This window comes from Phoca vitulina, unplaced genomic scaffold, assembly GCF_004348235.1.
Source record: "Phoca vitulina isolate PV1807 unplaced genomic scaffold, GSC_HSeal_1.0 scaffold73, whole genome shotgun sequence".
NCBI classification, from domain to species: Eukaryota; Metazoa; Chordata; class Mammalia; order Carnivora; family Phocidae; genus Phoca; species Phoca vitulina.
The window spans coordinates 7,125,616-7,136,514 of NW_022589776.1; the positions used below are offsets into that span (position 1 = coordinate 7,125,616).

General features: G+C 37.6%; 1 protein-coding gene across 1 annotated transcript in view; it reads left to right on the forward strand.

Annotated features, from left to right (window-relative positions):
* TDRD5 (tudor domain containing 5) overlaps window positions 1-9,855 on the forward strand; it is a gene marked incomplete at its 3' end in the record, with an annotated part of 65,262 nt that extends 55,407 nt beyond the window's left edge. Inside the window, exons 10-14 of the mRNA XM_032393432.1 lie at window positions 868-1,080; window positions 1,604-1,670; window positions 6,817-7,017; window positions 7,518-7,676; window positions 9,694-9,855. Coding sequence (XP_032249323.1) covers window positions 868-1,080; window positions 1,604-1,670; window positions 6,817-7,017; window positions 7,518-7,676; window positions 9,694-9,855 — 802 coding nt within the window. The remainder of the gene's footprint in view (window positions 1-867; window positions 1,081-1,603; window positions 1,671-6,816; window positions 7,018-7,517; window positions 7,677-9,693) is intronic.
* Between the last annotated feature and the right edge of the window lie 1,044 nt (window positions 9,856-10,899).

A 10,899-nucleotide genomic window follows, 5' to 3' on the forward strand; every position in this document is an offset into this window, starting at 1 on the left:
AAAATTTGGGATTCTCTTACTAGGGGAAGAAGAGAGGAGAATGAGAATTGGGGGACAACTAGCATCTTTTCTGTACAGCTGGAAATAAAGTTTCAAAGTTCAGAAGCGATTCAGCGTCTAAAGATCCAGGTGGAGAATCACCAGTTTATCCATAGTGGTATAAGACATGAAAATGGGTGAGATGGTGCTGTGTACAGCAAGAATATTAATAGTTAAGGAGTGCCTACTGTATTTGGACTCTGTGCCAAACATTCACATATTTGAACTAAGGTTTTATTATCCTCTCCATGCGCAACAAGTAAACTGAAGCACAGAGAGACAAAGATACATGGCTAGTAAATGATGGAGTCAGGATTTGAGCCCATGTCATTGGCTCCAAAGCCTGAGCTTTTATTATTTTATACTTCCTAAAAAGAGGAGCCCAGAGAACCCAGATGTTTAAGGCAGTTACAGAGCCAGTATAGGAACAATTATTGACAGGGAAGAATTAGGAGAAAATAGTGTCTTGGAAACTAGGATAGAGATTGAAAGAGGACGGGGTCAGGGTCATGCTGCAGAGAATTAACAGGCCACTGATGTCTTAAAAATGCCCATTTTAGGAAATGCTGAGGAATAAAGTTGGATTACATTTTGTTTAGAGAGTATGAGCTTAAATGAATGTGTGACTTTCTATTTGAAGAAGTTTGTTGATGAAGAGAAGGGATTTGGATAAGAAAGAGGAAAATAATAGTAATAAGCATTAACAAATCAGAAAAAGTGGGGATTCTTTTCCTTTTTGCCAAGACTTTCTTGCTCTTGATACATCAGTAAAAATGATCTTGGTATTTTCTTCCCCTCTGTGATTCCCTCTATTATGGAATTCTGTAGGCGCTGCTATTCTAATCTGCTGGTTTCTGATCGGTACTCCATGCCAGAGTATTTCATCCAACCAGGACATCTCTGTTGTGTAAGGATTTCTGAGGATAAGTGGTGGTATCGGGTCATTATCCATCGAGTCCTTGGGAAGCAGGAAGTTGAAGTATTCTACCCAGACTTTGGAAATATTGGAACTGTTCAGAAGTCCTCCCTGAGGTTTCTCAAGTGAGTTAACAAATCTTACTAAATTATTCTTAAGTTTTGAATCCTTGCGTTGAAGCCACATGGAGTTAGGATCACTCTTCCTTTTCTCTTGCCTTCCTCACTCCATCCTTCCCTCTTTGTTCTTAGTGCAAATGGACTTGGCATACGGTTCCTTAGTTTCACAGGGAGATTATAATCTCTTATGTCTTCTTTCACATGATTATGAATCTGAATGGACCATGAGACTAAATTCCAGTCTCTTAATTAAGAAAATGATTTTTTGGGTCATGCTAAGAGTTTCATTTATATAGCATGAGGGTTGGTTTGTTCCTACCTCTATTTTAATTGCATGGTTTTCAAAGATTATTATGTCTAAAGATTTTACTTCTTAGATTGCTTCAAAGTGTAAGACATTAACTTAAAAATCCATGAATAAAATACTCTCAAGTGGTGTGAATAGCTCAAATCAAGAATGGATTAGAGATTCCATAAAATGCATTTAAAAATATGATTACATATTTGTGTATTTGATCATCTCTTGCAGGTGCTGCTACACAAAGCTTCCAGCTCAGGCTATCCCTTGTTCTTTGGCTTGGGTGAGACCAGTAGAGGTATGTTTGTTCCCCATTTAATCAGCAAACGTTTGATACTTAGAACAGTTCTAGGATCTCAGGATACAAAAATAAAACATGGAATGAGCCCTACGATGAGAAATCACTGTAGATAGTCTGGAAGATAGACATGGAGACAGAAGTCAGTGTGCTGTGTTGTATTTGCTGTAGAGCTATTTATGGGGTATGCTAGAGGTGCGGAAGGAGGAGGTGGCATTGGAGTGGAACTTTGAAGGAAGATTAGGACTGTAACTGTAAAAAAAAAAGCTTTTCCAGCCAAAGGGAGGGTAACATAAAACATCTAAAATTTGAGAAATGATAAGTGGCTCAGTTTGCTTACATGGCAGCAGATGAGCTGGAGTTGGTGGATGGAAGTGATGTGAGAGAAACAGACAGGACCCTGGATGGGGATCCGTATCCGTGTTCAGGAGTCCGGACCTTGTCCTTTAGATGCTGGGGGGCAACTAAAGGACGTACCTAGGGGACCACCATACTCAGTTATATGTTTTTAAAGAATTCTCTAGTAACATAGTTGTGTGAGATGACTGGAGTGGGATGAAGCAAGAGGCATTTTTTTTTTATTAACATATACTGTGTTATTTGTTTCAGAGGTACAGGTCTGTGATTCATCAATCTTACACAATTCACAGTGCTCACCATAGCACATACCCTCCCCAGTGTCTATCACCCAGCCACCCTATCCCTCCCACCCCCTCACTCCAGCAACCCTCAGTTTGTTTCCTGAGATTAAGAGTCTCTTATGGTTTGTCTTCCTCTTTGGTTTCGTCTTGTTTCATTTTTCCCTCCTTTCCCCTATGATCCTCTGTCTTGTTTCTCAATTCCTCATATCAGTGAGATCATATGATACTTGTCTTTCTCTGATTGACTTATTTCGCTTAGTATAATACCCTCTAGTTTGATCCACGTCGTTGCAAATGGCAAGATTTCATTTTTTGATGGCTGCATAATATTCCTGTGTGTGTGTGTGTGTGTGTGTATACCACTTCTTTGTTATCCATTCACTGTTGATGGACATCTAGGCTCTTTCCATAGTTTGGCTATTGTGGACATTGCTGCTATAAACATTGGGGTGCAGGTGCCCCTTCAGATCACTACATTTGTATCTTTGGGGTAAATACCCAGTAATGCAATTGCTGGGTCGTAGGGTAGCTCTATTTTCAGCTTTTTGAGGAACCTCCATATGGTTTTCCAGAGTGGCTGCACCAGCTTGCATGCAGGAGGCATTTCCATCCATATAGATACATTTGTTTATGTAGTTATGAATATCATGCACCTAACTTTGTGTTTTTCCCTCAGAACTCTTAAGATTTATTTGAGAGAGAGAGAGCATGCACAGGGGGAGTGGCAGGCAGAGGGAGAGGAAGAAGCAGGCTCCCTGCTGAGCAGGGAGCCTGATGTGGGACTCGATCCCAGGACCCTGGGATCATAACCTGAGCCAAAGGCAGATGATTAACCCACTGAACCACTCAGGCGCCCCAGAACTCTTAATTATATATGCCGTACACACTTATTATACTACATTTTTCTTAACGTACCAGTTGCTTGCATATTACATGGATTATTCCTTCAAAAAAATTTATCTGAAAAACACAGTACAGAAGAAAAAGAAAAAAAATTACTATTATTGTACTTTTCAAACACATTCAATTTAGAACTTTGATGTGTGTTTCAGTTTAGTTTACTGGATGTTGGGGGTCAGAGTTTTTGTAGGGTTTTCAGGATTACATAAAAGAGTAATATTATTTTATATTCTTAACTCAGCTTATTACAGCATAAATTATGTTACCTTGTTTTCAATTTTAATAGATTCATAGTAATCTGTTAGGTAAATGTATATCATAGATTGATTAACTATCCCCTTATTGTTAGACATTCAATCTGTTCTGATTTTTGAGTATATAAATAATGTATGCAGTTAGTCTTTGTGCAAGTCAGTATTTGGGATTGTTTTTTAGGGTGCATTTTAGCCTTGGTTTTTTTCTTCCATGAGGAAGCTCAGGGCTAAATTTGTGACCCACTTGGAGCCAATGTTCATTATTCTCATATTAGCCAGGTGGCTTCCATTTTTGTATCTTTTTTTGTTTTCTTATTTCCTTCCTGAAATGCTTCTGACCTTAGGGCTTTTGCCCTCTCTCTTCCTTGGAGTAGCTTGTTCAAAGCATTCTCGTGGTTGGCCCCTTTTTGTCACTCAGATTTAAGCCCAAATGTTATTTCCCAAGAAGGTCTTCCTTGACCAGCCAATTTAAAGTACACACTTCCACTTCAGTCATTCATTGCAATTTATCTTTATAACACTGTTATCTGGTATTATTGTAATTATTTGTTCACACACACAGTGTAAGCTTCTGAGATGAGGGGCATTGTCTGTTCACCACTGTATCTCTAGTGCCTAGATCAATGGTTGCATCATTGTATGTGCTTAATAAAGGTCTTCAACTGAATGAATGAATCTCAACTTTTTGTCTTTTTTTCTGGTTTCAAAAGTAGTTAACGCATTTGGTAATGGCAGCGTAACAATAGAGTAGCATGGTGGGACTAATACTCCCATAGGCAAAATCCAAAGCAGGCAGAAAAGCAGAAATCTACCCTTGGGAGGCAAGCTGCAGGGTGGTAAGATCAGGAAATTTTCAGCTTCTATCCTGGGGTCACTCCCCTGTCTATAGCCTTGCTGGCTTGAAGAGTTAGAGGACGTTGTTTGGGACTGGCAGAACAGCTAGGAGTTAAGGGAGAAATACTTGAAGGGAGGGAGCCACAGAATTGGTGTTGCAAAATCAGTGACTTGTCATCTGCCCAAATCCTTAGATGACTCCTAAACTCTGCAGGCATTAGGAGAACCCAGTGGCCCTAGTGAAACATCACTGGCTTACTTATTCTTTCTTTTTGTCACCTTGCATGCGTTATTTTGAAGTTTTTTAATCATTCCACTAACACACTCTATTATTTTAGGGATTATTCTAGGAAATACAACACTTGTAAATAACAATGCAAAGACATTAGAATGCTTTCTTCTTTAACCTCCTCTTCTGATCTATTTTTGTTATATAATTGTTTTAAACCCCTCAAGAAATGGACCACATAAAATAATGTTCACTTAGATTTAGTCATGTATTTCTCAATTTCTTAGCTCTTCATTCTGGCCACTCAAACCCCTTGAGAACATTTTCCTTTTATTTGAACGTATCCTTTAAGATTTCATTTTGTGAGGGTTTGCTGATAGCCAAACTCATGTTTACCTGGACACATAATTTTGCCTTTATTTTTTGGAAGATACATTCACTAGAATTTTAGGTTGGCAGGTGATATGTTTAGTGCACTGAAGATATTATTATAGTGGCTTCTGGTCTCTGTTACCTTACTGGAGAAGTCAGCTGTCAGTCTGATGGATGTTCCTTTGAAGGCAGTGTCCTTTTTGTCTGTAGCTGTTTCTAGCATTTCCTGTTTGTGGCTTGTGTCTTCAGTTTTAGTATGTTTATGTGTGGATTTATTCTTATTTATCGTACTTTGTGGTTCATTGAACTCCCTTTATCTGTGCTTTGTTGCTTTATATTAAATCCGGCAAATTCCCAGCCATTATCTCTTCAATTATTATTGTTTTTCCCCCATTATTCATATTTATATTCCCTCTGTCTCTGTTTCTGCATCTCTTTTTCTGGGACCACAATTAAAAGTATGTTAAACTTTCTCAATTTATCTTCCATATTTTTAAAACTCTGTATTTTTCTGTATTTTACATATTTCTCTCTTTCCATATTGCATTCTGGGTATCTTCCACTTTACTGGTTTACTCTCTAATTCTGTCTAACCTGCTACTGAATCAATCTTTTAGGTTTTAAGTTTTGGTTATTATATTTTTACTCTCTAAAAATTCTCTTTGTTCTGTAATTTTGCTAGATGAATTTTTATAGATTGCTGATCTCTGCAGAAGCTTTCAAATTAATCTTTTTTTGTTTTTAAGTGTAGTAAGTTTAGTTGCTTTGTAATTGTCTAGAAAGTTTTTGAAGGTTTGTTTATGTTGTTTCTCCTTGTTCTTACTTGTGATTAGTTGTTTCTTTGTATGCCTTTTATCTTTGCCTACATACTATTCATTGTCTTTGAAAAATTATTTGTAAGAATGTTTGAATAATATGGGCTAAGATTGCCTACCTCTAGAGAGATTTGCATTCGCTTCTGCCAGGTACCTAGGAATACTCCCAGTCTGGAACCACATTAATTTAAATGAACAACTTGAGGATTTGTGTACTGTCCGGTGATGTGAAAATTGAACTGCAAATCCATGTGAAGGCTAGCTTATTTCTTTTCCTTTTTTTTTTTTTTTTTAAAGATTTTATTTATTTGAGAGAGAGAGAGAGAGCGAGCACAAGCAGGGGCAGGGGCAGAGGGAGAAGCAGGCTCCCTGCTGAGCAGGAAGCCCAAGGGGCTTGATCCCAGGACCCTGGGATCATGACCTGTGCCGAAGGCAGACGCTTAACCGACTGAGCCATCCTGGTGCCCCTCTTTTCCTTTTTAAGGCAAAATATTTCCCACTTTCCCTTTAATTCTCTCCTGATAATTTGTTACTCTCTTGACAGTTCTTTGATGCTTTTGGACATACCTAAGAAATATTTTATCCAGAATTTTAGTGGTTTCTGTAGAAGGATTAGTCTAATAATTTAGCTTAGTCATTTCTGAAAATGAAAGTTTTTCACCACATAAATAATAAAGTTTTTTCCGTAATCACATTTTTCATAATTTTTCCTTTATTCTGACTTTACTTATCCCCAAATCATAAATATCCTACAGTGTATAAGTCTAGTACTTTTATGTTTTTTTTAATTTTTAAAAAAATTTTATTTATTTGAGAGAGAGACAGAGAGAGAGAGAGAGAACAAGAGGGCGTAGGGTCAGAGGGAGAAGCAGATTCCCCGCTGAGCAGGGAGCCCGATGCAGGACTTGATTCCGGGACTCCAGGATCATGACCTGAGCCGAAGGCAGTCGCTTAACCAGCTGAGCCACCCAAGCGCTCTACTTTTATGGTTTTATTTTTCTATGAAAATCTCTAGTTCATCAGGAGTTTATTTTTGTATGTGGTTACTATAATTCATGTTTGAATTTATCATCTGAATCTCATGTTTTGATTATATTTCAGGAACATTGGACGTCCAGAGCTATTTTGCAGTTCCAGAAGTTGTGTGGTTTGAAGCCATTAGTGGGGGTAGTGGATGAATATGTAGACGGAATCCTTAACATTTTTCTGTGTGATACATCCTCACATGAAGACATCTATTTCCATCATGTCTTGAGAACGGAGGGCCATGCTATTGTATGCCGAGAAAATGTCCCTTCTAAGGTGGAGCTGTCTGGATGTGTTTTGTAATATATTTTATTTACTCTGAACACTTCAAGGTGTAAGATAATTTAATAGAGAAGGTTATTTGATGTACTCTTTAATCTTAGAGACATTTATGAGATGCCTGCCTTCTTAATGCAGAGCACTCTCTTAATTTTCAAATGACCACAAAAAACTACCTTTGGCTGATGAGAGTGTGAATACTTTTAAGTAATTGAGTTGAGATTCTGTCTTACCTCAAATCAGTTCTTTGAGGTCTTCTTAGAGAAGACAACACTCTTGTTTTGCAAATATTGATGGTGATGTCTGCATCACTGTTAATATTGATGTTGATATTTTTGTGACTAGGAAAAATTGTCAATATGGAAAATGTTTTAAATTTTCTAAAATTTTAAATTTTAGAAGATAATACATTCCTACAACATTTGAAAATTATGAAGTGCTAACTTTTTCACTTTTTCTCTAAGTAATTAAACCCTTCCTTCTTTTTTTAATCCCAGGGTTTCAGAGAACTCAACCCTTTAGCTTTATATACCAAATCCAGTTCAGGGCCAGAGGATGTGGTCCTGACAGAACTGGGTTATCCTTCCCAGCAGCACTATTTTAATGAAGACCGAGAGATTAGTCCACAATCTAAGGAGAGTGCATTATCTACCCTGGTGAGAGGTTTTTGTAAATATTATTATAATTCTTTTTATTATTGTTAACATTTAATGAGTACTTATTATATGCCAAACACTATGAAAAACACCATAAGCATAATATGTTATTTAATCCTCACAGAATGCCTGTGATACAGGTGCCGTGATTATCCTTATTTTATAGGTGAGGAAACTGAGGCTTTCCAAACCTAGGAAAGTTCGGGAACTTTATGCAACCATCGTAACAGTACCTTGTCTCTCATTATTTGCTGGTTTAAATCTTTGCTACAGTCACGCTTTCTCCTGCACGATTTCTCGCATACACCAAATTCCATTCCTGCCTTGGTGCAGTTGTGACTTCCCCTACTCTAACCCGAATGCTGTTCGTCTTCGCTCTGCTTACCTCAGATTCTTCCAGTGTTCTCATTTCTTACTTTCTCTGTAAGCCTTTCAGTGACTCCCACTCACAGTAATAACAATATTATTATTCCTACTATTACTGTTACATATTATTCCAGCCAACAGAGGTAATAATAAAAATTAAAAAAAAATAACAGCAACATTTATTGAACTTGCACTACACGGGGGGGACTGTTCTAAACACTCTGATGTACTAGTTAATCTTTACGATCCCTTTACCAGGTTGGTACTTTTGTATCCCTGCCATAGATAGAAGTAAAATGAAGCACCAAGTAAGGACTTAAATGATTTTTGAACAAATAAGTAAACATGTCCTCTGAGTCTTCTATCCTCATGCAACAAGTACTGGGCTAAGAATATAGGATGTGTTCGGTTGAGAGCCAAAGTGATTTTTGGGCCCAGCAAGGCTTTTTATTTTCATTGAATACATTTTATTTTGCTTAAATATGTTTTAAATATGTTTTATATATCTGACTTGTAAAATAAAATTGTAGAGATGATCTTACGTTTTTAGTAGGTATTTGCTAACTATTATATAAAAAGGGAAGGCCAGTTTGACCACTGGGAGATTAACCTATTCTGAAAAGTAGGTATGAATGCTTACTGCTGCATGTTTGAAACAATATAAGGATGTTAGATTTCTAGTTTATGTTAAAATTAATTAGGCTCCTTTGGCCCATAACACTTTCTGAAGCCTGAATTTTTCTTAATCATTATTACTTGATTGGAACAATTATATTTTCTGATTCTTAAATAGTGATTTGAATACAACCTTTACAATTTTTAGAATATCCTATCATCACTGTGTTATGTGTTCAATCATAGTTCAGTCTCAAAAATGAAACAAAGCCATCGTTTCTGCAAAAGAGATAAGACTTAAAATTCTTGTATCCCACCGCAGCCTGTATCCCATGGGCTTCATACACATACACACTTACCCATCCACTCCCTGCCTCTGTATACTCTGTTCTCTGTAATTCCTACTCTTCTTTTAAGCATCCAGCAGTTTGTGTTACCTCCTTCATTGCAACTTTTTAAGGCATCTTCCTCTCCAGCAATATTTTGGTCATATCTCTGTGATGGCTCTATACTGAAGGTTGTACAGTGATTATCTGATTGTGTGTCTTCCTGCTATATTTTGAGTTCCTTTAGGGCTGCAACATGCTGCATTCATCCTTTTTTTTTTAAAGATTTTATTTATTTATTTGACAGAGACACAGCAAGAGAGGGAACACAAGCAGGGGGAGTGGGTGAGGGAGAAGCAGGCTTCCCGCGGAGCAGGGAGCATGATGCGGGGCTCGATCCTGGGACCCTGGGATCATGACCTGAGCCGAAGGCAGACGCTTAACTACTGAGCCACCCAGGGACCCCTGCATTCATCTTTATATCCACAGAGCTACCCTGTACACATTTCATAATGTGTGCTCAGTAAATGTTTGTTGGCTTGAACTAGTTTAGCAGGATAGGAAGATGTGGGGTCACGGATAAAGTTAGAAAATAATGTAGCATCCGTATGAACCATAGTGAAAAATTCCTCCCAGAATGTATAGGCATGCAGATTTTAGAAACAGCATTAATATGGAAAATAAAATAATTTCTCTTTCATATCTACTAGCAAGATATTAATGATGAAAAGGCTTTCACTCACCTTAAATCTGAATTAAAGGAGCCATTAAAAGATTCTGAATTCAATTCTTTGAAAACCCAAGATAAGCACTGTGAAGAAGATCCAAAGTGGTCCATCCCAGAGCTAAAGGATCTGAAGGAAGAAAATGAGGTAGGAGAAGGAAAGAGTTTTTTAAAAATGTAATTCATATACTTAATTCATAAGTGAAGGGGACGGGAATAAAATAGCTCTTTAAATTCTGCTTTTACTGCCATCAGAGAATCTTTCACAGATGGATTACATTTTCTCTTCAGCAGTCACTAACACCAAAGTTGAAGCAACATAGCCTTGATCACAAAAAATGAAAGGCATTATCTGGCTTTGATGTGTTAGTTTCTATCTCGTTGCTTCGGGCAGTCTTCAAGAATTATGTGGTGATTAGAAACTAGTACTGAGATACAATATCAGAACACAACAGGAAAAATATTGACAGCTTTTTCGGAGGATGTATTTTATTTTTATTTTAACCTAATGTTTATGTACATATAGCTTAGAGTGTCCCATAACCCCTTCCTCTACATTTTGTATTTCACAGGGCAACCATTTTCATCTCTTTCAGGGGCTGCTTTTGGGATTTACCTCTGTGTGTTTCACTATATAACATGTGTGTGTTGTTATTTCCTGAGTTTTCAGTTTTACGTCCCTCTGGGAAAGAGGAAGGTTTACTTCTCTTTCATCCCTTTGCCCCACCACACACACATGTATCCTTTTTGTCCCCGGTCCCCCATCTTACTAATGTCATTGTACCACCCTTTCCATTAGATCACCATTCAGTATTTACATTATAACCATAAATGCTATCAACAGGTAGTATGCTGCGGCAACTTTTTCCTTCCTGAATGACTTTTGTTTTCTCTAGTGTTAGTATTTCTTTCTTTTTAAATTAACATAGAGTAAAATTGACTTTCTTCTGGTGTATTGTTCTTTTTTTTTTATTAACTTATAATGTATTATTTGTTTCAGGGGTACAGGTCTGTGATTCATCAGTCTTACACGGTTCACAGCACTCACCATAGCACATACCCTCCCCAGTGTCCATCACCCAGCCACCCCATCCCTCCCACTCCCCTCCACTCCAGCAGCCCTCATTTTGTTTCCTGAGATTAAGAGTCTCTTATGGTTTGTCTCCCTCTCTGGTTTTGTCTTGTTTCATTT